The sequence below is a fragment of the Octopus sinensis genome, linkage group LG5, assembly GCF_006345805.1.
Source record: "Octopus sinensis linkage group LG5, ASM634580v1, whole genome shotgun sequence".
Lineage (NCBI taxonomy): Eukaryota > Metazoa > Mollusca > Cephalopoda > Octopoda > Octopodidae > Octopus > Octopus sinensis.
The window spans coordinates 27,468,579-27,490,944 of record NC_043001.1 but is presented as its reverse complement, the minus strand read 5'-3'; the positions used below and the strand labels follow the sequence as shown (position 1 = coordinate 27,490,944).

At 32.7% G+C, this 22,366-nt stretch overlaps 1 protein-coding gene and 1 long non-coding RNA gene across 6 annotated transcripts in view; both read left to right on the top strand.

The window, feature by feature from the left end:
• The window catches only part of LOC115211601 (N-alpha-acetyltransferase 60), a 147,424-nt gene that overhangs the window by 117,766 nt on the left and 7,292 nt on the right, over nt 1–22,366 (top strand). For 3 of the 5 annotated variants that reach the window (XR_004999352.1, XM_029780179.2, XM_029780178.2), the window contains one exon: nt 17,374–17,942. The exons of the other annotated variants lie outside the window; for them this stretch is intronic. Coding sequence is in view for 2 of the 3 variants with exons in the window: in XM_029780178.2 (XP_029636038.1) it covers nt 17,374–17,399 (26 nt within the window). In the remaining variant the exon portion in view is untranslated. Of the gene's footprint in view, nt 1–17,373; nt 17,943–22,366 lie in introns of those variants that run through there. 5 annotated transcript variants of the gene reach the window in all.
• Nucleotides 64–16,279, top strand: LOC118763601. Its single transcript, XR_004999353.1, has 2 exons — nt 64–251; nt 12,685–16,279. It is a non-coding gene; the product is annotated as an uncharacterized LOC118763601 (long non-coding RNA).

Below are 22,366 nucleotides of genomic sequence, written 5' to 3'. Positions count from 1 at the left end.
AAGGCTCCATAGTTTCAATAGAATTTGGATACAAGTAGCTCCCAGATAACTAATTCTAATAATTAGAAATTATTATGTTCAATCATTTCTCCTATCAATAATGTATGCCAGTATTCAAGTTGATTTTATTTTTTGATTGTCATTTTTATTTTATACAATTTAAATAAGCATTAATTTAAATTGCTGAGTGCACACACATACATATGCATATATGTGTGCACAAATGTGTGTGTGTGTGTGTGTGTGTGCACGTGCAGTATGTATATACCAATGTATACAAATGTTTGTTTTAAGTATTGTTGTGAACAAACACAGCCAAACGTTAATGGAAGGATCACCCAATATATTCCAGTAGAGAATTACATCTTGCTTTTAAATGGAAAACATTAACAGAGGCATTGAGGTTTCAACTCACTTGCCTTTGTCAGACTGTAATTTTATTCTTTTTTGTTTGCCAAAACTTTATTGATATTTTCTATTCTTCTTGTAGATGGGGGCTTAGTGGTTGCAAAGTAGGTGTGGTGTAACAGTGAACATACATGTGTATGTAAATGTGTGTGTGTGTGTGTGTGTCTGTATGCACATGCCTTTTCCATGCTGGCATGTGTTGAACAAGTTACTGCCTTCATAGACAGGTCGAGGAACCACATCTCACCTATGATTTCTATAACTAGATACATCTTCTAACAGCACCCACTTTACAGAATGTACCGGGGATGTTTTACTCAGACACAAGCAATAGTAAGGTTGCCTAGTACTCTGCAGGACAAAAGGGTCCCTACTATTTTATGTTGACTCTGTTCAGGACAATATGACCTAGAAAGTGAGAAGAGAAGGCAATTGCTGAAGATGAACTAGGATGTCTGAGACAAAGAATAAAAAATATGAAGTGGGGAAATACAATGATTCGGATGACAGTGTGGAAGAGGAGGAGTAAGGGAGTGACAGTGCAAAGAAGAGTAATGGCTGAGTGTAACAAGAGACAGTAATGGCAGAGAGTATTCACTGGTAATAGAGAGTGTGAGTGAGGGATAGTTGTAGGAGTGATCAGTATAGCAAATGGGGCTGGTTGCTACCTAGCTCAGATATCAGGAAACCCCAAAATGGCAGAAATTCAAAAGACAGTGCTCATGGGAAATGCCCATATCCTATGCAAAATACTTTCTAAGTAATCTCAAGTTTAAAAACAAACACTTAATTTTCTTATGGTTTCCTAAATTGTCTCTAGAACAACACTATGGCACCCTAGGCATAGCACCAACATGAACTTCCAACTTGTCTCTGGAGGTCTCTGAGTGAGACTTGGAGCCAACTTGTACAAATGTAAAGCAAAAGTCAAACATAAAATAATAATAATAATCCTCTCTACTAAAGATACAAGGCTTGAAATTTTGGCGGAAGGGACTAGTCGATTATATCAACCCCAGTGTTTCACTGGTATTTAATTCATCAACCCCGAAAGGATGAAAGGCAAAGTCGACCTTGGCAGAATTTGAACTCAAAACGTAAAGACAGACGAAATATTGATAAGCATTTCATGCAGCACGCTAATGATTCTGCCAGCTCACTGCCTTAATAACAACAACAATAACAACAACAACAACAACAACAACAACAATAATAAAAAACATACATTCATACAAGCTTAAGATCAGAGCTTACCTACCAGAAACTACCATGCAAACGTCCTTAATGATGGATCTGACACCTCGTGCCGAATTTGCGGAATATTCACAGAGACAATTGATCATGTTGTTTTTGGCTGCCCAGTCCTCACTGAAAAGGAGTACCTCATAAGACATGACAGACGAGGGCAGTACATCCACTGGGATGCTTGTAAATACTACAAAATTAAATTCTATGATAAGTGGTGCAGGCACCATCCAGTGGATGTAGTAAATGGTGAGGGCATCACCATCCTTTGGAACTTCCCAATACTAACAGACAGAAAAATTGATTCCAATCGACCAGACATTGTGATCAAGGACTGCAACAGAGGAACTTGTCTGTTAACAGATATATCTGTCCCACAAGATCAAAAGAAAGAAATACAAAAAACTTTCTCACTATAAAGATCTGCAAATTGAAATCACAAAAATGTGGAACCTTAGTACTATGATAATACCAGTAATAATTGGTGCATTGGGAATGATAAAGAAGGGAGCTGAGGAGTATATTAAGCAACTCCCTGGTAACTCCAGTCTCCATGAACTACAAAAGACAACCTTGATGGGTACAGCCCATATACTAGGGAAAGCACTCTCCATCTAAAATGGAACAAATGTGGTGATAATTTTAGCATGCATAGCAAAACAAAAGTGCCCTCCCTACTCTTGGCCTCCAGAGGATGCCCAGTACTAAGGCAGCTGAAATAAAGTTATAGTGAAATGAAACCATAATTGATAACAATAATAATAATAATAGTTTCAAATTTTGTCACAAGGGCAGCAATTTTGGGGAAGGGGTTAAGTCAATTACATTGATCCCATGGTGTTCAACTGGTACTTATTTTATTGGCCCCAAAAGGATAAAAGGCAAAGTTGACCTCGGCAGAATTTGAACTCAGAACATAGTGGCAGACAAAATACCTATTTCTTTACTACCCACAAGGAGCTAAACACAGAGAGGACAAACAAGGACAGACACATGGATTAAGTTGATTATATTGACCCCAGTGCATAACTGGTACTTATTTAATCGACCCCAAAAGGATGAAAGGCAAAGTTGACCTTGGCGGAATTTGAACTCAGAACATAGTGGCAGACAAAATACCGCTAAGCATTTTACCCAGTGTGCTAATGATTCTGCCAGCTCACCGCCTTAATAATAATGATAATGATAATAATAATAATCTGTACTTATTAGCAATTAATATGTCTATTGCTTGTGTGTATAGCATGTCTATGTTTGTATATGTCTATGTGTGCATGCATATGTCTGTACTGAATTGAAACAAACATTGTTGCCCTTTGTAATTTGACATACTTTTGTTTTTTAATACCTTTTAATGAACATTTTTCTGTGACGATAGGGATTTGAAGTATTAAATATTAAATAAAAAATGAGAAAAGGCTGAAATGATATTTAGACAGAGTGCCCCATTGGGAAACAAATACAAAGACATAAGAATGAATTGCTCTAAATAAGGACCAATTTATTTTTATTTCAATAGTTATTCATACAAACAACCCCACAGATAGACACATATCATTGACTAGGTCAATTTTCAGGCTATAGATATTTCATCCATATATCATCATCACCACCTCCACCACCACCATTCTGATCATTGGCGCTGTTGTCATCATCGTTATCACCAGCGCATCGTTATTGATTTAGTGTCCACTTTTTCCATGTTTGCATGGGTCAGACAGAATTTGTTGAGGCAGAGATTTTTTTTTTCATGGCTGGATGCCCTTCCTGTCACAAGCCCTCATCCTTTTGTAGGCAGGGTATTATTTCCCTTGACCAGATATTTTCATTCATGAAGGACAGGAAACAAACAACAGCCTCACTTGTTTGATAGTGATACTCATTTGCAACCATCATGTGATGTCGGAACAAGGGTTCACATATACACACACTTAGCTACCAACCTAGCTATCTGCCTACATCCATACATATGTACATAAATACATAAATACATGCATACATACACACATACACACACACACATTGATTAAAACTTTTGGCACAAAACCAGCAATATCAGCTTAGGAGTAAGTCGATTACATTGGCCCTAATTGCTGACTGGTATTTGTTTTATCAACCCCAAAAGGATGAAAAGTAAAGATGAATTTGAACTCAGAGCATAAAAGCAGACAAAATACTGCTAAACATTTTGCCTGACATGCTAACGATTCTGCCACCTCGCTGCCTTACACATACATACATCATCATCGTTTAACATCTGCTTTCCATGCTAGCATGGGTTGGACAATTTGACTGAGGTCTGGTGAACCAGATGGCTGCACCAGACTCCAATCTAATCTGGTAGAGTTTCTACAGCTGGATGCCCTTCCTAACGCCAACCACTCTGAGAGTGTAGTGGGTGCTTTTACGTGACAATGGGCTTCTTTCAGTTTCTGTCTACTAAATCTAATCACAAGACTTTGGTTGGTCTGGGGCTGCAAGTAGAACTCACTTGCCAAAGAACTGCACAGTGGGATTGAACCTGAGACCACATAGTGAAGAAGCAAGCTGGGTGACTCTGTAGAAAAACCTTCCCTATTTCCAACTATTTTTATATAACTCAGTGCTCAGTATGATAATGGATCTGTCTGGAGCATTTCATATATTTAGTGAGAGACCATAGGTTGCTCTGAAACTCTCGTTAGGTTATTTCCTTCCATATCACTGAAATAAAACATGCTTAATTAGACAACTCAATAATAACATAACAGTAGTGACAACAGATGTTCTGTAATACAATGTTTGATGACACTAACCTCTGCTCACCTCACAATAGCTTAGTTGCTATTTTTATGATTTCAGAAAAGGACTTTTAATTAGTAATTAAAAACTTGTTAATAAGTTTTATTTAAATACTGAAAACTTGCAGGAGACTCTAACTCATTACAGAAAGAATGTTTATCAAATAGTAGTTTGTGATGTTGTTCTGTGAATGTAAATGCATGTGTGTGTGTGTACAAATATGTACACACATGCACATGCATATAGTCGCAATGCACATGCATCTGTGTGTGCTAATTCATGATGTTTATATACTTCTTTGGGTAGGTAAGATTAATAAATTTGGATCACTAATCCAGTTAAAAGAAAGTCATCTCTGATTTAAAAAGTCTGCTGCATAACAGCCGTACCCAAACACTATTACCAGTACAAAAGAGTAAACCATGAGGTTGAATCTGGAACTGGAGTCATTATGGCATTTTCTGTGCCAACTCTGGTTCTAAGTTCCATTTTCTTTGTGCCATACCAGTGTTGTAGAGTAGAGAAAACTGTTGTGTGATCAATAACTGGTTATCCACACCACCCTGCCCAGGCCTGCACCAAAAGTAGACATCAGTGGAATAGTTCCGTTGTCCTTTGAGAGTGACGGATGCCAAAAATATAATATACTTTGTATTATATATTTATATTCAAGTAACATACATACATGCGAACATATATACATTCATACATACATACATACAAAAATACATACATACATACATACAAAAATACATACATACATACATACATATACATACATACATACATACATACATACATACATACATACATATTTGTCTATGTGTACATATGTGCGTGTATGTTTGAAAGCCTGCAAATATAATTTCATGGTGCAGTGACAGCCTCAGAGCTTTCCCTCATTATAATTAATGAGCTGAAAAAATTTCTACTTGTAACCCTATCATTTGATGAATTAAATTTCCCTTGAGCCCCATTGAAATTTAATCTGTCTGTAACATTTTGAAACTCCATTCTGCAAACTTTTTTTTTATCAACAATGACCCCTTGACTGTTCAAGTAACTATCAAATACATACATCATCACCACTTTTCACTTGTTTACTCACCTCATCTGAAAAAAAAATAGTTGGAGAGATATATTGTTTTAAAGCTTTTTTCTTTATATTGTTTTTCTCTATCAGCATACTTTGGTTTGAGCCAAGGTGGGAGCTTCTACAATGTAACAACCAAGTCTTCCTAAAAGAATTAACTTCGAAATAGTTATTCATATTTTAAGCTTTAAATCTTATGACAATACACCCCACAATAAAAAAAATAAAAACTGAAAAGGAAGGAAAGGAGTAGGATACTGATCAAATGCTGATGTTTGACCCAAATTGACCAACCTCGTATCTGCATAGAAAGGTTAGGAATGCAAGGAATCCATTACCTATGTTCTATTTTTAATTACTCTAATCAAAATTTTGGAGTTGTCTCATTTGTTTTCTAGTTCAGGATTGATCTTTACACAAATGAATATTCCTTTTCACTTTTCTAACATAATGTAGTAAGTCATGATATTATGGTTCAGTACATTACTTTCATCATTACATCAACATATCTTGGTTGTCAGTCATGCACTTCTCTATGCTTGGGCATTTGATAACTTACTTTTTTTATACTGTGGGTCTGGGCTTGTAATGTTCACTTGAACCTTCTCAAGTACTACAGTTTATGTTTCTCTTAACAATACATTAGAAAATAATTGTTTTTTTTAAAATTATGTTATATGAAATTAAAATTTCTATATTGCACCTGTCTAACACCCGTGGACATGTTTACAAAGTCAGAAAACAGCACAGTTCCCATGACTTTCAGAAACATTTTTTCACGCTAAGATTTGTTGAAGCATGGAACAGACTGCCAGCATCAGTTGTTAGTTGTCGGAGCACTGCATCCTTCGAAACTTCCATGCTTCCTGAGATTCGCCAACACTACATCTGATTTTCCCCCCTCCATACACACACAAGCATGTATCTGACTCATACACTGTTCGCTTTCCAGACATTTGTACATTACTGCATATACTTTATATGCACTTTTGACAAGTTGTGGTGCACTGTATACAATAATTTCATTATATATATATATAATCTAGGCCATTTTCAAACCTAGATTCTGGTCAAAGAACTTGATTAATTCATTAATCTATTAATTTATTCTAGGCTTTCTTCTGCTTCTCCTTGCACCTATAATGTTTAATCATTTTGAATCCTGTATGTACAGTTGTTTGTTCTTGAATCAAAGTCTCACATTTCATATTCTGAAGCAATTCCATTTCTTATTCTTAATGTTGCAGCATTGAAGATGTTTGTAAGCCATTTAAGAACACACAAAAAAACCATTAGATTCACTTCAACATGTAAATTTAATTTGTGTCAAAATATTTTCGTCACTTTGAAACCATGAACTGTTCACTGACAAAACTTTGTGCTGCATCTCTTGATTCAGCACATAATCTCAATCACTTAATACCTTTGGAAGATATATATCTCATTTTCTTATATTCTATTTGTTCCTCTCAAAATAACCTACAACTGTTGAGTTGTCACTATACAGTTCACTTAACTGATCAATTCTGATCACAAAGGGCAAGAGAGACAACTCCAATAGAATGTAGACAACGGTAACATGAGCAACTATATGGTCATTGAACTAACATAGAGTATCACTCAGCACATTATTTCATACAGCTTTGATGTTCCCTGAGCTATTTTGTATTCAATGTGCAAGTTATGTCCCTTGATTTATAAAACCGTTTTAGTTAATATTACAATAAGTTATTTATGTAAATGAATGAACGAACGTTTGTTATAGTTTACAATATTATATTCCAGTGTGTAACGCAAATGAATTTACTAAAACAACATTTTAGTTAATTCATTTACTGTACAAATTGAAATATAACATTGTAAACAGAACATTTCTTAGCTCAAATTTATATATTTATATAATCAATTCAAATAAACGAATAAGAACGGATACCATAATGACGTGCATAAGAAATGTATTAGCTTGATGCTTATTGAAAGGAGAGAATTTGATGTTTTGAGCATAGCTCTTCGTCGGAAAGATGAAAGGGAAAAGTTCAAAGAAGGAAAAGAAATCACAATCAACACACATGTAGCTACATTACTGTGTGTGTGTGTGTGTTAGGGATTCTCTCATTGTGAACGACAAATGAGGGTTCAGTAAAATAAAATGGTAATCATGTTCTATGGACATGAATGTGTCTCTTAAGGCCTGCTGGTGCCTTGCAAGCCTTTTTGGCAAATGGAATAAGTTAAAGACTCAGTTTGCCTGAGTGCTTGTGGATCATTTACTAGTGTTTTCTTGATTGGACGGCAAGGTCTACTTTACTCTGTGCCACAAAAGGACCAGTAAAGAATAGAAACAAATAAATCCACCATAATAGTGGTTCTCAAACTGACGCATATCAACACCCCCTCCCCATCCAAAATATTTGTGAATCTTTTTGAATGATCCCGTCCCTAACTCCTTTTATTAATAAGTAGAGAAGATAGTTTGTATCCATTTAATTCTTCTTCTTTTTCTTTTTCTTTATTTGCCATGGTGCATTCTGGAATTAGGATAGCTACGATCCACTGTTGCTTCTGAAAAAGATCTTGGCTGGTTACCAATGTGTATATTACTAACGTGTATATACATAGACAAGTTCTCGAGAATAGCAATAGTGCAGTAGTCATTAATCTTGAATATTTGTATGCATATTTTCCAAAAGATATTATACATTTTTCTTTTATTTGGAACATAAGAAATACAAATTTTGATCTATCTTTCACATCTCGTATGTAAAAATAGAAACTAATAATGATTTATTTTGGCTGAGAATAACCAAAATAGATATTGATGATATATTTTATTAAGCTTAGTTTAAAATCTTTGAAGGAAAAAAAAAGCAAAATGAACCTAAGTGGAATTTGAACTCATAACAGTTAGGTGCTAATCTCGATATTGTAGAGTATTCTGTTCAATGTGCTTCATGCACGTGTCCTCAGCATGAGGAGTGTGTAATAAAACTGATAATATATTTGTCATAAAGGATTTTTTAAAAACGACATTTATAATTTTTCAGGAATTTTCTTTTGTATTAGAAGATGAAGGTTACAATAATTGTGATATAGAAGTACTTGTATTAATATTCTTATATTTAAGAAGAAAATAGAGGTTGTGTGCTAAGAAGTTTGCTTCCCAGCCACATGGTTTCAGGTTCTGTCCCATTGTGTGGCACACTGGGCAAGTGTCTTTTATTATATCCTCTGGCTAACCAAAGTCTTGTGAGTAGATTTTATAGATGGAAACTAAAAGAATCCTGCCGTATATGTGTGTGTATGTGCTTGCTCACATGTCTTTGTATCTGTGTCTGTCCCCTCCCCTCACCACTTGACAGTCAGTGTCAGTGTGTTTATGTTCCCCATAACTTTGCAGTTCAGCAAAAGAAATGATAGAACAAGTACCAGACTTAAAAAAAAAACAGTATGGGGAAGATTCATTCAACTAGAATTCTTCAATTCTTCAAGGCAGTACCCCAGCATGACCACCATCTTATGACCGAAACAAGTAAAAGAATAAGAGAATGTGTCATCCTCTGAATACCTTTTGAGCAGCACTTCCATCATCAGTGTGACAATATCCTTGCCACCACCACTGTTTATTTCACTACTTAAGCTTTTACTGTCACAGAAATTGACTCATGAATGTCAAATGTAATTTTTGTCCTTGAGTTTCATATTCCTCATCAATTATCCACTCAAAGTTACCTAAAAATAACTTTCACATGAATGGATCTATGTAGCTTTCAATGTATGTACTCTATCACATTGGTCATCAAATTGCCCTTAGTCATATTTTCTGTTTGTGTGCTAAAAAGTCATTAGAATTACCATCCATTAGTTGACAGTTCATAGTAGATAATCAATTTATCAACTTTAGTCAGTGTGTTAATAGTTCTCATATAGATATATATTTTTTTGGTTGTAGAGTTGTATATATATATATATACTAGCAGTATCACCTGGCGTTGCTCGGGTTTGTTTTGACCCTTTAGAATTGGAATTTTTGAAAAGTAAAAGGTTTGCATTATGTAGCTTGTTATTCTCTTTAAGTGAACATTTTTCTGGTTGAAATACACCAAAAAATGGCGACACAGCAGTCAAAAATCGTAAAAAAACCCAGATTTTCATAGAAAAAAAAGCACCTCTTTGATGTAAATAATTTTTGGTCTTAACATGGTCCAATTCAAATTTTATCTTCTACGGAATGAAGAGCAAGCCTTCTTCTATCATACTCTCAATTTTGGTTAACTTGCGCCGCAGGGTCTTGGAGGAGATAGTGTTAGTTGAAGGCTAGCAAACCTGCCACACATAGACAACTTCAGCTTTATATATATATATATATATATATATATATATATATCTGTGAATAAGTATGAATGTTATGACTGTGTGTAAGAACTCCTGAATGTGTATTTTTGAAATTTATTACTTTATATGATGACGGAGAAGTTAGAAAAGCTGTTTTCTCTAAAACTTGTGCAATACACCACCATTTCATATAAGAAAGATACAACAAAGAAGCACCAATTGCTAAAAGTGATTCTGTATTGATTAAGTTAAAAAGTAGATTCAATCACAGCAGGATTTGAATATGGAACATGAAAGGATGTTAAATAATGCAAGGAATTCTGTTCAGTGTTTTATTGGTTCTGCCATCCTCGGCCCTTCAACAGAAGCAAAATAAATAATATCATTATAAATATTTACACTATCATAAATGATAACACATTATAAAAAGTAGAAATAGTAGCAGAAATATATGTCAAATATACTTTGTGTTAGAAATTTTAACTCTAACTCGATGTTAGCATTTTTAATAGATGGAACATTAAAAATCCTACTGGAAATAAATATGCAGTGAGAAAAATACATTGTTTGGTTAATGACTAATTTTATTTTCATTTTTATAGTGTGTACAAGAGACAACTCCTCACATATTTCTGTATTATTCTGACCTTATCTGTAAATCATAGCATTATGGGCATTTGCCAAATATATAAGACTGTTCATTCAATTGCATAGGAAATGAAAATTAAATGTAAATATATTAGTAACCAATAAATTACCAATTAGAGATTAAATATGTTAATTGCCAACAAACTGAAACAAAGTGATTTGTTCGTAAATGTGTTTTAACACCAGTTACTTTCCACAAGTTGAAATTAGGAATAAAACTAATCATATATCTACAATATTTAAACAAATTATTTTTCAAATAAAGTTTTAAGATATTTTTGGAAACAAACTTTGAAGTGCTGAATGAGTTGGTATTTTACAGAAAATAAAGGAAATCTCAAATGGGGAACAGCTGTGAAAACAGCTTAGAAGATCAGATAAATACTCTTAGAAGATGGAAAAAAGTGACCAGAAAGCTGGAATTTAAGAGGTACAGGGTTCAGTTTTCTGTAGTGGCTTGCTGGCCACTTTTTTCCTGTCTTCTAAGGGTATTTATTCAATCTTCTAAGCTACTTTCACAGTTATTCTGTATTTGAGATTTCCATTTTCTTTAAAATATTATTAATAAATAAAATCACATATGAAATTATCTTTATATGGCTGGCTACACAACACTGAAAAGGCTAAAATTCATCTCGCATTCTCTCTGGCCACTGTTAAGACAAATTTTCATGTCCCTCTGTTATTTATTGTGTTTTAACTCAGCATGTCCATAAGAAATGTTATTTCAGGATAAATAGCATCCATTCTCATCCATTCTCGCCACATGACCATACCAGTGCAGTCGTCTCTCTTGCACATCACATCTGATGATTCTTAGGTCCAACTTTTCTCTCAAGGTACTTACACTGTCGAGTCTGCACACTGACATTACACATCCATCGGAGCATACTGGCTTCATTCCTTGTAAGCTTACGCATGTCCTCAGCAGTCACGGCCCATGTTTCACTGCCATGTACCATGGCTGTTCATACAAATGCGTCCTACAGTCTACCTTTTACTCTGAGCGAATGTTATTTCAGGATAAATAGCACTAGAATAGGTTTACCAACTGTGTGCATATATCATTAAGTATGACACTGTAGATGGAAAATGAGGTTGTATAACTTTTATGTCTTTGCCTTTAAGGGATGTAAATCTTCTGTTAGGAAACAGAAATGGGTTGTAAACTTGGTTGGCAACAAACTTATTGCTCACCTCCACCCCTCACCTTTACTATCTGAAGAATCATTAAAAAAATCCCCACTAGTTGCATATGTTAACAGCAATAATTGTGTAACTAAATGTATCTCTATTCATAAAGTTGGGTTAATACATCATCACCATCATTTTAATGCCTACTTTTCCATACTTGCTTGGGCCAAATGGAGTTTTTTTAGGTAGATTTTTCTACAGCTAGATACCCTTCCTGCCATTAATCATCACATGTTTCCAAGCAAGCTAATATTTCTCCATGGCCAGGCATTAAGCAACGTCAAGACAAGGAGACTCAAACACACACACACACACACACACATATATGCAACAGGCTTCTTCACAGTTTCCATCTATCAAATCTGTGCACAAAGCTGTGGTTGGCTTGGGTCTATGTAGAAGATACTTGTCCAAAATGCCACACAATGGGACTGAACCTAAAACCATATGGTTGGGAAGCAAACTTTTTAACCACAGCCACACCTGCACCTATATGAAAATGGAAACAAAGAAATATTTTAAACTTACATAGAATCAAACTCATTATGTATTGCTGTTTTTCTTCATAGAGATAATATCCTCCTAATCGAAGCTATCATTTAATAATACTGATTAAACATCACAAATCTATAATATTTGGCATGAAGAGGGGCTTGAATCGAAAATATCTTTTATTTATATCTCATAAAAATAATTAATTGCACATCTCTACCACCCTTGTTTATTTCATTCCTCTGTATTTGGCAACATACCAGGATCTGTATCAGAAGAAATTATTAGCGAAAAACTAAAAGTTACTGCTTGTATGAGAAAATTAAGTGATTGTACTCAATGGTCTTCAATAAAGTAATACTTTTACTTTTAGATCACTAATGTGGAAAATTTGAAGGTTAAATTTTGTCCAAATAAATTAGTAATTAAGGGATTAATAACATATATGCATACATATATATTTATAATCTATTTTAGAATATAGAAAATAGATGCTTGTGTGTGTGACTATGGAGTGATATGGTGATGGTATTTATATACTGTTACTAGCACTGTGCAGTTTCTACAGCCAAGATCCTTAACATTCAATTGGCCCAGGTCTCCAAGCTTTTGATAGGTGCCACAAAACAAGAATTTATTGCTATGAGTGTTAACTACAGGTGAAAAATAATGACTGTTTTGTGAGCATGCAATGTCCAGTTCAAATCTTGCCCTGGACATAGTTTGGTGAGTGATCAATTCCATGCAGCTGACATGCCCCTGATATATGTAGTATATAAACAAAGTCTTCTGTGGGATTTATTGGACTTGGCATGTGTGTGTGTGTGTGAGAGAGAGAGAGAGAGAGAGAGAAAGAAAGAAAAGTTTCAGGCTATCTTCACATTTATACTTCCTCAACTGCATTATTAATTATATTGTTAATCATTTTAAACTTGCATATATGTATATATGTAGCATGTGCTGGGATCCCAGTTATACATAAATATATATAGCTGGGATCTCAACAGGTGCTGTTACTCTGAGTCAGAGCTGGCCTGAGAACAATACTGGCCAAGAGGTGCAGTTTATAGTCATACCCATTTGCCAGCATGCAAGTATGTTGTTTCAATTCTATGCCATGGTAATATATATATAAAGATCACTAGCAGATAACACATTGTTTCAAAAATGTCTGTATGTAACTCAAACTCTGTAAATATTTTGATTTTTGGCAAATGCATTTGGGAGAAATAAGTTTAAATTTGTTAAGAATGAATCAGAGATTTTGGGAGAAGAGGGAAATAGAAAATTGGAATGTTTTGTCCTTCTTAACTGTGAATTGAAATTTTGACTCTCTGAGAGAAAAACAATAGTAGCAACTCTCTCTCTCTCTCTCTCTCTTTCTCCCCTCTCTCTCTTTATCTCTTCCTCCCCTCTTGCTTTATATACATATATATGTATGTGTATATATATATATATGTATGTATGTATGTATGTGTATATATATGTGTATGTTTTTCAAATATACACTTGTTTAGTGTTGGCAAACTTTTGATAAATATTTATAAGTTAAATTCTGCCTGCTAGAAGTTTTATTTCCCAGTTGTTGATTTTATGTTAATACACAAAAATATTTTTGAGTAATTGTTTGTACACAGAATGAAAACGTCCATGTCAAATAGAGCTAACTTCAGATCCATGAAATCTGCTGCTTCAAAATATTTTATAAATATTTTATTTTTCCTAATTCTCTGAGCTGTACAAATCTTGAAGAGATCTGTACAGTCACAACCTTTTGAACTTCTTTAAACTGTTTTGCATAGTGTTCGAAATGTTTATAAATAGTTTCTTCAAAAACTTTCTTTGCCCTTGCAAAGCACTTAAAACTTTTATTTTCTGATTCACTGTGTAATATGTTGAGTTTACTCTCAAAACTCTTAATCAAGCCAAACAGCACATCAACAGATTTCCTAAAACTTGGAAGTTTAATTTTAAATTCATTCAAATGCAGTAAATAAATCCATGAAAAAACTAAGTTTACTGAGTCAAGCAAAATAATTTAACTTAGGAAAATCATGCTCCATGTTTTTGTTTAAATAACAATAGTCTTATTTCACTTAAACATTCAACAAATCATTTAAGTATTTGACTATGCCTGAACTATCATGCACATTATTAAACTGAATCAATTTCATTTAAAGGTAAATTATATTGTTGTTTATGTAAAATCCTGGTCGCTGTCAAATTGGCTATTTTTGTCACACCTCATCAATCACATTATGAAAATCTTTAAAGCTTACTTCCTGCACACAGTGCTTCCAGAGGTATAATACACTGAAAATAAACAAGGAAATGACCAACAAATTTTGTAAATTGCCCTACAATACCAGTTTTCAGCTTACTGTAGTAGGGATATCAGTTGTAAACAAAACTATTTGTTTTTCATGAAACATATTAACAACTATGATGCAAACTATTACTTAATCAAGTCTTAATGAATAGGAGAAAATATTGTACAATATTAGCAAGTCAAGTTGATATCAATGGTCTTATCAGGTCTCAAGACAAATAAAAAATAACTGTAGGTATTTAATTATTTTTGAACTTGATTTTCTATGTTAACACTTGTTTTCATAAATTTGTTTTTAACATCATTTCTAAATCACATACTTATAATGGTGTTCTTATTATTATGAAAGCCATTAGATAAAAATGGGGCATTTTTAACAGAAGCCTCATTAAAAATTGCCACCATCACTTAGTGATTTTCCATTATCAACAATAATATATGAAATATTAAAACTTGCAGCTTGTAAATGATAAATTCTTGTTGGGAACTTAAATAAATTCTGTTGTTTCCACTTTAGCTGTTGGGATATGTATGCTTTGTGGTCTTCAATAGTTTTTTTTTTCTTAGGAGTAACTGGCGCTGGTTGTAAAAGTGCTTTTTACATTCCTAGTTCTATTCACAGCAGCCTCATCACACAATATACAAAGAAGTTTATCAATCTTATCTAGCTCATAATTTGTTCTGCCCACTAATCTGGAAATTTCGTCCACTTCACTTTTGTGATAATTTAATTTTTTTAGTATTTATTTTATTAATTGTTCATTTAGAAAATAAGAATGAAAGAATTGAAGGAAAAGAAGAGCTAAAGTCATACACTTGTTATATTGTGTTAGCAGCCTACGATGGGTTGCAACTTTTCAATTTATGGGTTGTAATTTAAGTATAGTGTTATTAGATATCTACCCACATCCCATCTAATGTGAATTTTTTTTAAGGACTGCTATTTTAAACTTTTAAAACTCTATGTATAATTTAGTGAACTTTTTATAACATATATTATTAGGGAAACTGGTTCTCTAAAAACTTGCTGCATGTCTCTGCTGATATGCATGTCATAGGTTCACTGTCTTTATCTAGTTCTATAATAATATTTATATAAACATTTGTTAAATTCTACCTATTAAAAAAGGTTGTTTTTTTTCATAATTGTTTATGTTAGCATAGATAGTAAGATTTTAGTTATTCATCTTTTTTAATTTATTGATTGGTTGATTTTGGCTGCAGTAATTGTTTTTATATAGAAAGCAGATCTCCAATTCCATGGGATAACAGACAACCTGCCTCGTGATAGGTGGTTTATGCTTTGTAACCTGCACAGTATTGTACAGGTTACAAAACCTGTACAATTTCTCTGTAAACTCGTACCCAAGAGATAGCAACAACTTGCTGCAGTAATTAGCAACAGTAATAGCCAGGAATTTGTTAGTTTGCAATGCAGAGTTCTAGACTTGCTTATATAGTAAATAAAATCTTAATTCTGAATAAACTAGTAATAATTTGTGTTGGTGGCAATTATTTTGGTTGGATAAATAAGTATTGTGAGTGGAGACTATGACAAAAATACATATTTAAGTTGTACTTCTTCCTGAATATAATTTTATGTGGCTAGTATATCATAAGACTACTGTAAAAATTAATTAGCAAATAGAAATTATTTTAATTTGATTTTGCAACTTCCAGTCTTCCAAAAAATACATATAATTATTTTTCAGTAACTATTTTCATTAACGTCAGCTGTTGGGGAATCATAAACAGTTCAAAAATAGAATGAATTGGTTTATTGTAAGAAAGAAGAAAAATCTATTATCAGAAAATATCATCCTCCACAGAAGGATATTGTCCCAAATCTTAAACTATTTCTGTTGCACTTTGGTCTGTTTCTACTCACTAGCTGCTGACATGGACCATCACTAGTGTCTTTGGACCTTACTTATTACTTGGTTGAATGATTAGAACTTTTGATAATCAGACTATTGATAATGGTTTGAAAATGTTACAAGAATTATATTATGTTCTAATGAAGTATCAGCTTGTGTTAATCTGCCTCACTTAAGAATAATATCTATCAAGATATCCTATTGGTGATTTGAAGTTTGAAAATAACCAATAACATAAATAGTGACCTAACTAAAGGATTAAGTTTCAATAAACAATATATTTTAATAGTGTTTTTTGTGGGATGGTTCATCTAAAATTTAATCAGGAATTTCAAAAAAATTTGCAATTATGTAGGAATCTTTCATGCTGGATGACAGATTTATTGTTGAAGGGTAACATCAATCTGAATATAACAAACTCTCTTCAATTTAGTGACATGCTATCTTGAGTTGCTGAAGTATGGAACAGACTGCCAGCATCAGTTGTTAGTTGTCGGAGCACTGCATCCTTCAAAACGTCCATGCTTCCTGAGATTCACCAACACTACACCTGATTTTTCCCCCTCCATACACACGCAAGCATGTATCTGACTCATACACTGATCGCTTTCCAGACATTTTTACATTACTGCATATACTTTATATGCACTTTTGACAAGTTGTGGTGCACCTGAGCACTGTATACAATAATTTCATTATTAATATTTTTAAGCAATTATAGAAAGTAATTTACTAATCAACTTTCATAAATTTCAATATTAGCCTCTCCCACGCATACAAATAGTCCTCACATACAAATTCTATGTCGCTTGCTTGTGTGTTCTGCTGATGCCTGTACAGTGGCATGTTTTGTACAAATAATATTCTGTGTTCCCTACATTTATATTTCTTTCTGTTAATATCTTCCTCCTAATTTATTACCCAGTATTATTTTTCTACTTTGGTTAAACTGTGTGCTGTTGTTTTCATTTCAGGATTGACTCTGATTAATTATAACTAATACTATTCTCACGACCACTTCAGCAACGAGAGCCACTAATATCATTGTTATTTTCATCCTCATCATTATCACTACCACCACCACCATCATAGTTAACACTTGAAAGCAATAACACACATTCCAGCCAGTTCTCATCACATAAGAGCAGCAAGAGAATAAAACCGCTAAAAACAGTTAAAGGTGATCAGTTATTCAAGAATTCACAGATTATAACTAAGGAACATGGACAAACCAATATTCTTTTATGTTCTTTCAGGACTCTGTAAAAACTGATTTTCTTCCATCAAAATTTTTCTGATTGTATCTTATTAACTGGATCAGCTATGGCAAAGCTACAGGCTTGGCACCACAACTGTGATTTTGACAATGTTTATCAATCTGGCATCAGAACAACTTCTTGCTTTGACATTATATCGTTTTGTGGAAGAAGGAAAAGAAGAAAAGGAATTTTATTAAATTATTATGTAGGGTGTTAAAAAAAAAAAAAACGTTTTAAAACTAATTCTGTCTTCTGTAACTTCTATCCAATGGATTCATTTATTTCAGCTCCCATATAAACAATTTGTTGTTTTTTTCTCTCTTTCTTATCCCTACCTCTTTTCTCATTTTTCTTCTGCTCTCACATCTTAACTATCTTTCTTTTGTTTCCTCTCATTCTGTATTCAGTAACTTCTATCTTTATAGTAGATGTGATATGAACAAATTCTAAAATACTATTTATTTGTTTTGTTTATCAAAATTTCCATTTCTCTTTCTTCAAATTGCTTTACTTTCCCTGACCCTTGTCACTATTTTCTCTCAAATTTCTCCCATTTTTTTTTTATTAATTTTATTTTTCTGTACTTCAATTTTTATGAAAGTTGTTAATGTGTTAACATGTTAGTTGTATGTTATAAAGATATATATATAAACCTTTCGCTTTCAAGTGGAAATGTTCCTTTTACTTTTAACAATTGTTCAAAGAAAAAAGATTAAAAATAAAAAAAAATTATAAATATGAATTTATGGTTTTTACATGTTATTTTAAATATATTGTTATTTTCAATTGTTTTGCTTATTTAAGAATTAATTAAAATTAAATTATTATGCTTTAATCTTTTCATTACATATTTTTCACTGCATTTTATTTCATTTCCATTATAATATTGAAGTAACATTATACCTGGTCTCAATCAATATTTTAATGAAAAGAATTAAGATAACTTGACTGGGTGAAAAATTTTTTGTTTCTTAAATTAAATATTCAACAATATGGATCATAAACATATTAATGAATTGTCTGGAATTTTTTTCTTTGTTACTTAGTCATCCTAGAGCCTTAGCAGATATGAGAATACTTCTGTAGCACAGCTAAAATAATACTGTAGGTAAAACGGAGTGAAGTTAGTGCTAATGATGTTCAACTTGAATTATTACAGGTTAGTGGACAAACATTGATCAGGAAGAAACTTTTTTTAGGTAGGAACTGCTTTGGAGAATAAATGACCAAGAAAAGTGTTTAAAGGCAGTGCTCCAGCATGGCCGCAGTCAAATGACTGAAACAAATAAAAGAGTAAAAGAGTACAGGATCTGTTGAGTGTAAATCAGCAGAGTAATGGAAGAAAGAAAAGAGAAAGTAGATTTAAGTGGTAGATAAATTGTCAGCAAATTTGATAGAGTGGGTATTGCTGCAAAGGTGTACAGCTCGATGGCGCGACAACAGTTGTAAAAGTCTTATGCATTTTTAACTTACTTGTCCAGAAGATATCAAATAGCTCAAGTGTTTTGAAATAATGGCTGTTGACTGATGAGTAAAAGGTTTGCCAAAAGTATCTGTAAAAAGAACTGAAAAGATCTCTAACACAATGATAGATTTACAACAAAATTTCTGAGAGCTTTGTAATATAATTTGGCTTGCTCAAAAAGTACAAATATATAGAATATTTTTGGAACTTGCCAATGTTTGAAAAATATTAACACATGTATATATATATATATATATATATATATTATATATATATATATAATCAAAATAAGCAACAGGATATCAAGAAGTGATGCAGTACAACCGTTTCAAGCAGCTCCATTTAATTGGACAATGCAATCATTACATCAATTTAAATGTTGGGCTATCCTCAGCTGCACAAATAAATAGATAGTATTTTAATCAGTTGGACACATTAATATAATTATACTCAAATACTCTAATAGAGCAAGAAGATAGAAGAAATCCATGTTGTCGTTATGGTAGCTAAGAATACACTACACTTCTAAGAACTACATGACGTTTGTTGGGGGTCTTAGCTTGTTAAGGATTGTGGTTCATTTTTAACTTATTTGTCTTTTTATGTTTAGAATGGAAGACAGGAGTGAGTTGACAGCTCATAGCTAAGTATGGTCATAAATATTGTCAAGATTTTAAGAGTAGTATAAAGTAACTGTCTATAAAGGAGGTTGGGTAGGTGAAGACACCGAATCAAGATATTAATTACCAGTTAAGACACTAATAAAACCTATGATGTTAATACAGAGGAAATTTTATCATGGGGTACAATGGGTGATTGTTTGAGTATAATTATATTAACCCTTTCGTTACCAAACCGCCCGAAACCGCCTGAAAAAAATTTTGGTTAATGTGACCAAGCCGCCCCAAACCGCCCGAATTTACCTATTCATATTTAAATGAGAATATCAGAGTAAATCTCTTTAGTACATTCGTGAAAACACGTATTATACTTCGTAAACAGTTCAACTACAGTTTTGTACAAAAATCGAAGTGTAATTTTAATTCCGTGAATTATGGGAGATTTTTTTCTGAAATTTGTTCCTATTGTGTTTTCAAAATTTGTAATTCTGACAAAAAAATGGATACGAATTTCATTATATCAAGCAGCGAGTCAGAATTCAAAGGATTTTCTACTGAAGATCATAAATCTAACTCTATGACTGAAAAAAAAAAGCATGTGGTATTTGATAATGAATCTGATGTTTCATTTTCCGAAAGTGAAAACAGTGAATTCGAGATCTCCGACAGCGATAAAGAAAATGAATTGGTACCTGAATGGAGTGAAAATTTAAAAACTGTTTCTTTCGGTGATTTTTCTGAAGAAACTGGACCAAGCCACAGACTTTCCCAGAAGAGTAAAGCCTTAAATTATTTCTTTTTACTTTTTCGAATGAGCCTATTTGAAATCATTACAGCGGAAACGAACCGTTACGCTAAACGTAAACAAAGCGAAAGAAACGATAGTTTGTGGTTTCCCACAACCTTAAATGAAATTAAGGCCTATTTTGCCATAAATATTATTATGGGTATCAGAAAGTTACCCAGAATAACAAATTCTATCGTAAAATTTTGTTGTATACCCAATTGAATATTAGCTAATAACCCATTTTCTATAGCGATGTTTGAACAAAATTTTAATAATTTTATATTTTGTTGAATTTACCTGTATCTACCTGCAATTAGAGTCACTTTGTGACAAAAATTATAGTATAGAATTGGTTGAGAACATTTCATTAAATTATCTTCCAAAATTCATGTTAATATATTGATAAATAAAAAAGTTATTGTTGTTTAATGAAACCAGACTAAATTTATGATTACGTTAGAAATTAATTGAAACACATAAGGGGTGTATTTTGGTCAGAAATATAGTAACGAAAGGGTTAAAGTGTCCAACTGATTAAAATTCTATTTATTTATTTGTGCTACTGAGGATAGCCCTACATTTAAATTGATGTAATGATTCCATTGTTCAGTTAAATGGAGCTGCTTGAAACAGTCGTACTACATCAAGTCTTGATATCCTGTTGCTTATTTTGATTTTATTCACCTTACTTTGAGTTGTCCAGATAATACCGCACTGACTTGGTACTTCAACTTAAGTACCTAATTCAAATGAATCTCAATTATTTCTTTTATATATATATACACACACACACACATATATATGTTTATTTTTATGTTTAATTTTCAAAAAAACAATTAAAAATTAAATTGAAGAATGACTTTTTTGAAGAATACTTTTTTTTGTATAGGAAACATACCTATTAAACTTTTATAAGAAGAGATGCTTCATAATTTCAGCCTGCTAGCCTTTGCTGACAAAGGCTAGCAAATCTTCAAAATTACTGTAACCCACCTTTACACACACACACACACACACACGCGCACACACACACACACACACACACACACACACACACACACACATTGGTGGGTATGTCATACTGATGTATATTAATTCTCCAAAAGAATGTCATATTACTACTGAATATGCAGACTCATTCCATTATTAAAAAGTCATATTCAATATTTTTATTATGCTCTTAGAGTCAACCCATTAAACTTAGTTTAACTTATTTATTTCTTGACAATGTTAGATGCATGTTAATAGGCATTTACAGGCATTTATATGACTATATGTACATGTATTTGTGAATAAATTAAAATATAAAGTAACTGTCTATAAAGGAGGCTGGGTAGGGGAAGACCCTGAATCAAGATATTAATTACCAGTTAAAGAGGCAGGATGCTAATAAAACCTATGATGTTAATACATCATCTCTAAACATGTTTTAAAATGTGTGTGGGATAAAATGCACTCAAAAGCATATAAGTTCATATTAACATCATTTTTTATTGAATATCTTCTGAAGGTTAGAACTTAAGGAAATTCTTAAATAATGGTTTGAAGTACTCTTTGTAACAAGTATATATACATAAATATAAGTATTAACATATGTATGCATACATGTATCTATTGATACATGGACTTACATATACAGATATGTGCATACATATACATATTCATTGTATGTGTGTGTGTATACACGTATTATCTGAAAAGTATAGTATTAAATATAAATCATGGCTGATGGTTTCACATAAAGAATACAATGGAGTGTTAGGTAACAATCCGGTTATATAACTTTATGCTCATCAGAGTTAGCAGATACATAACACTCTATTATATTCTTTACGC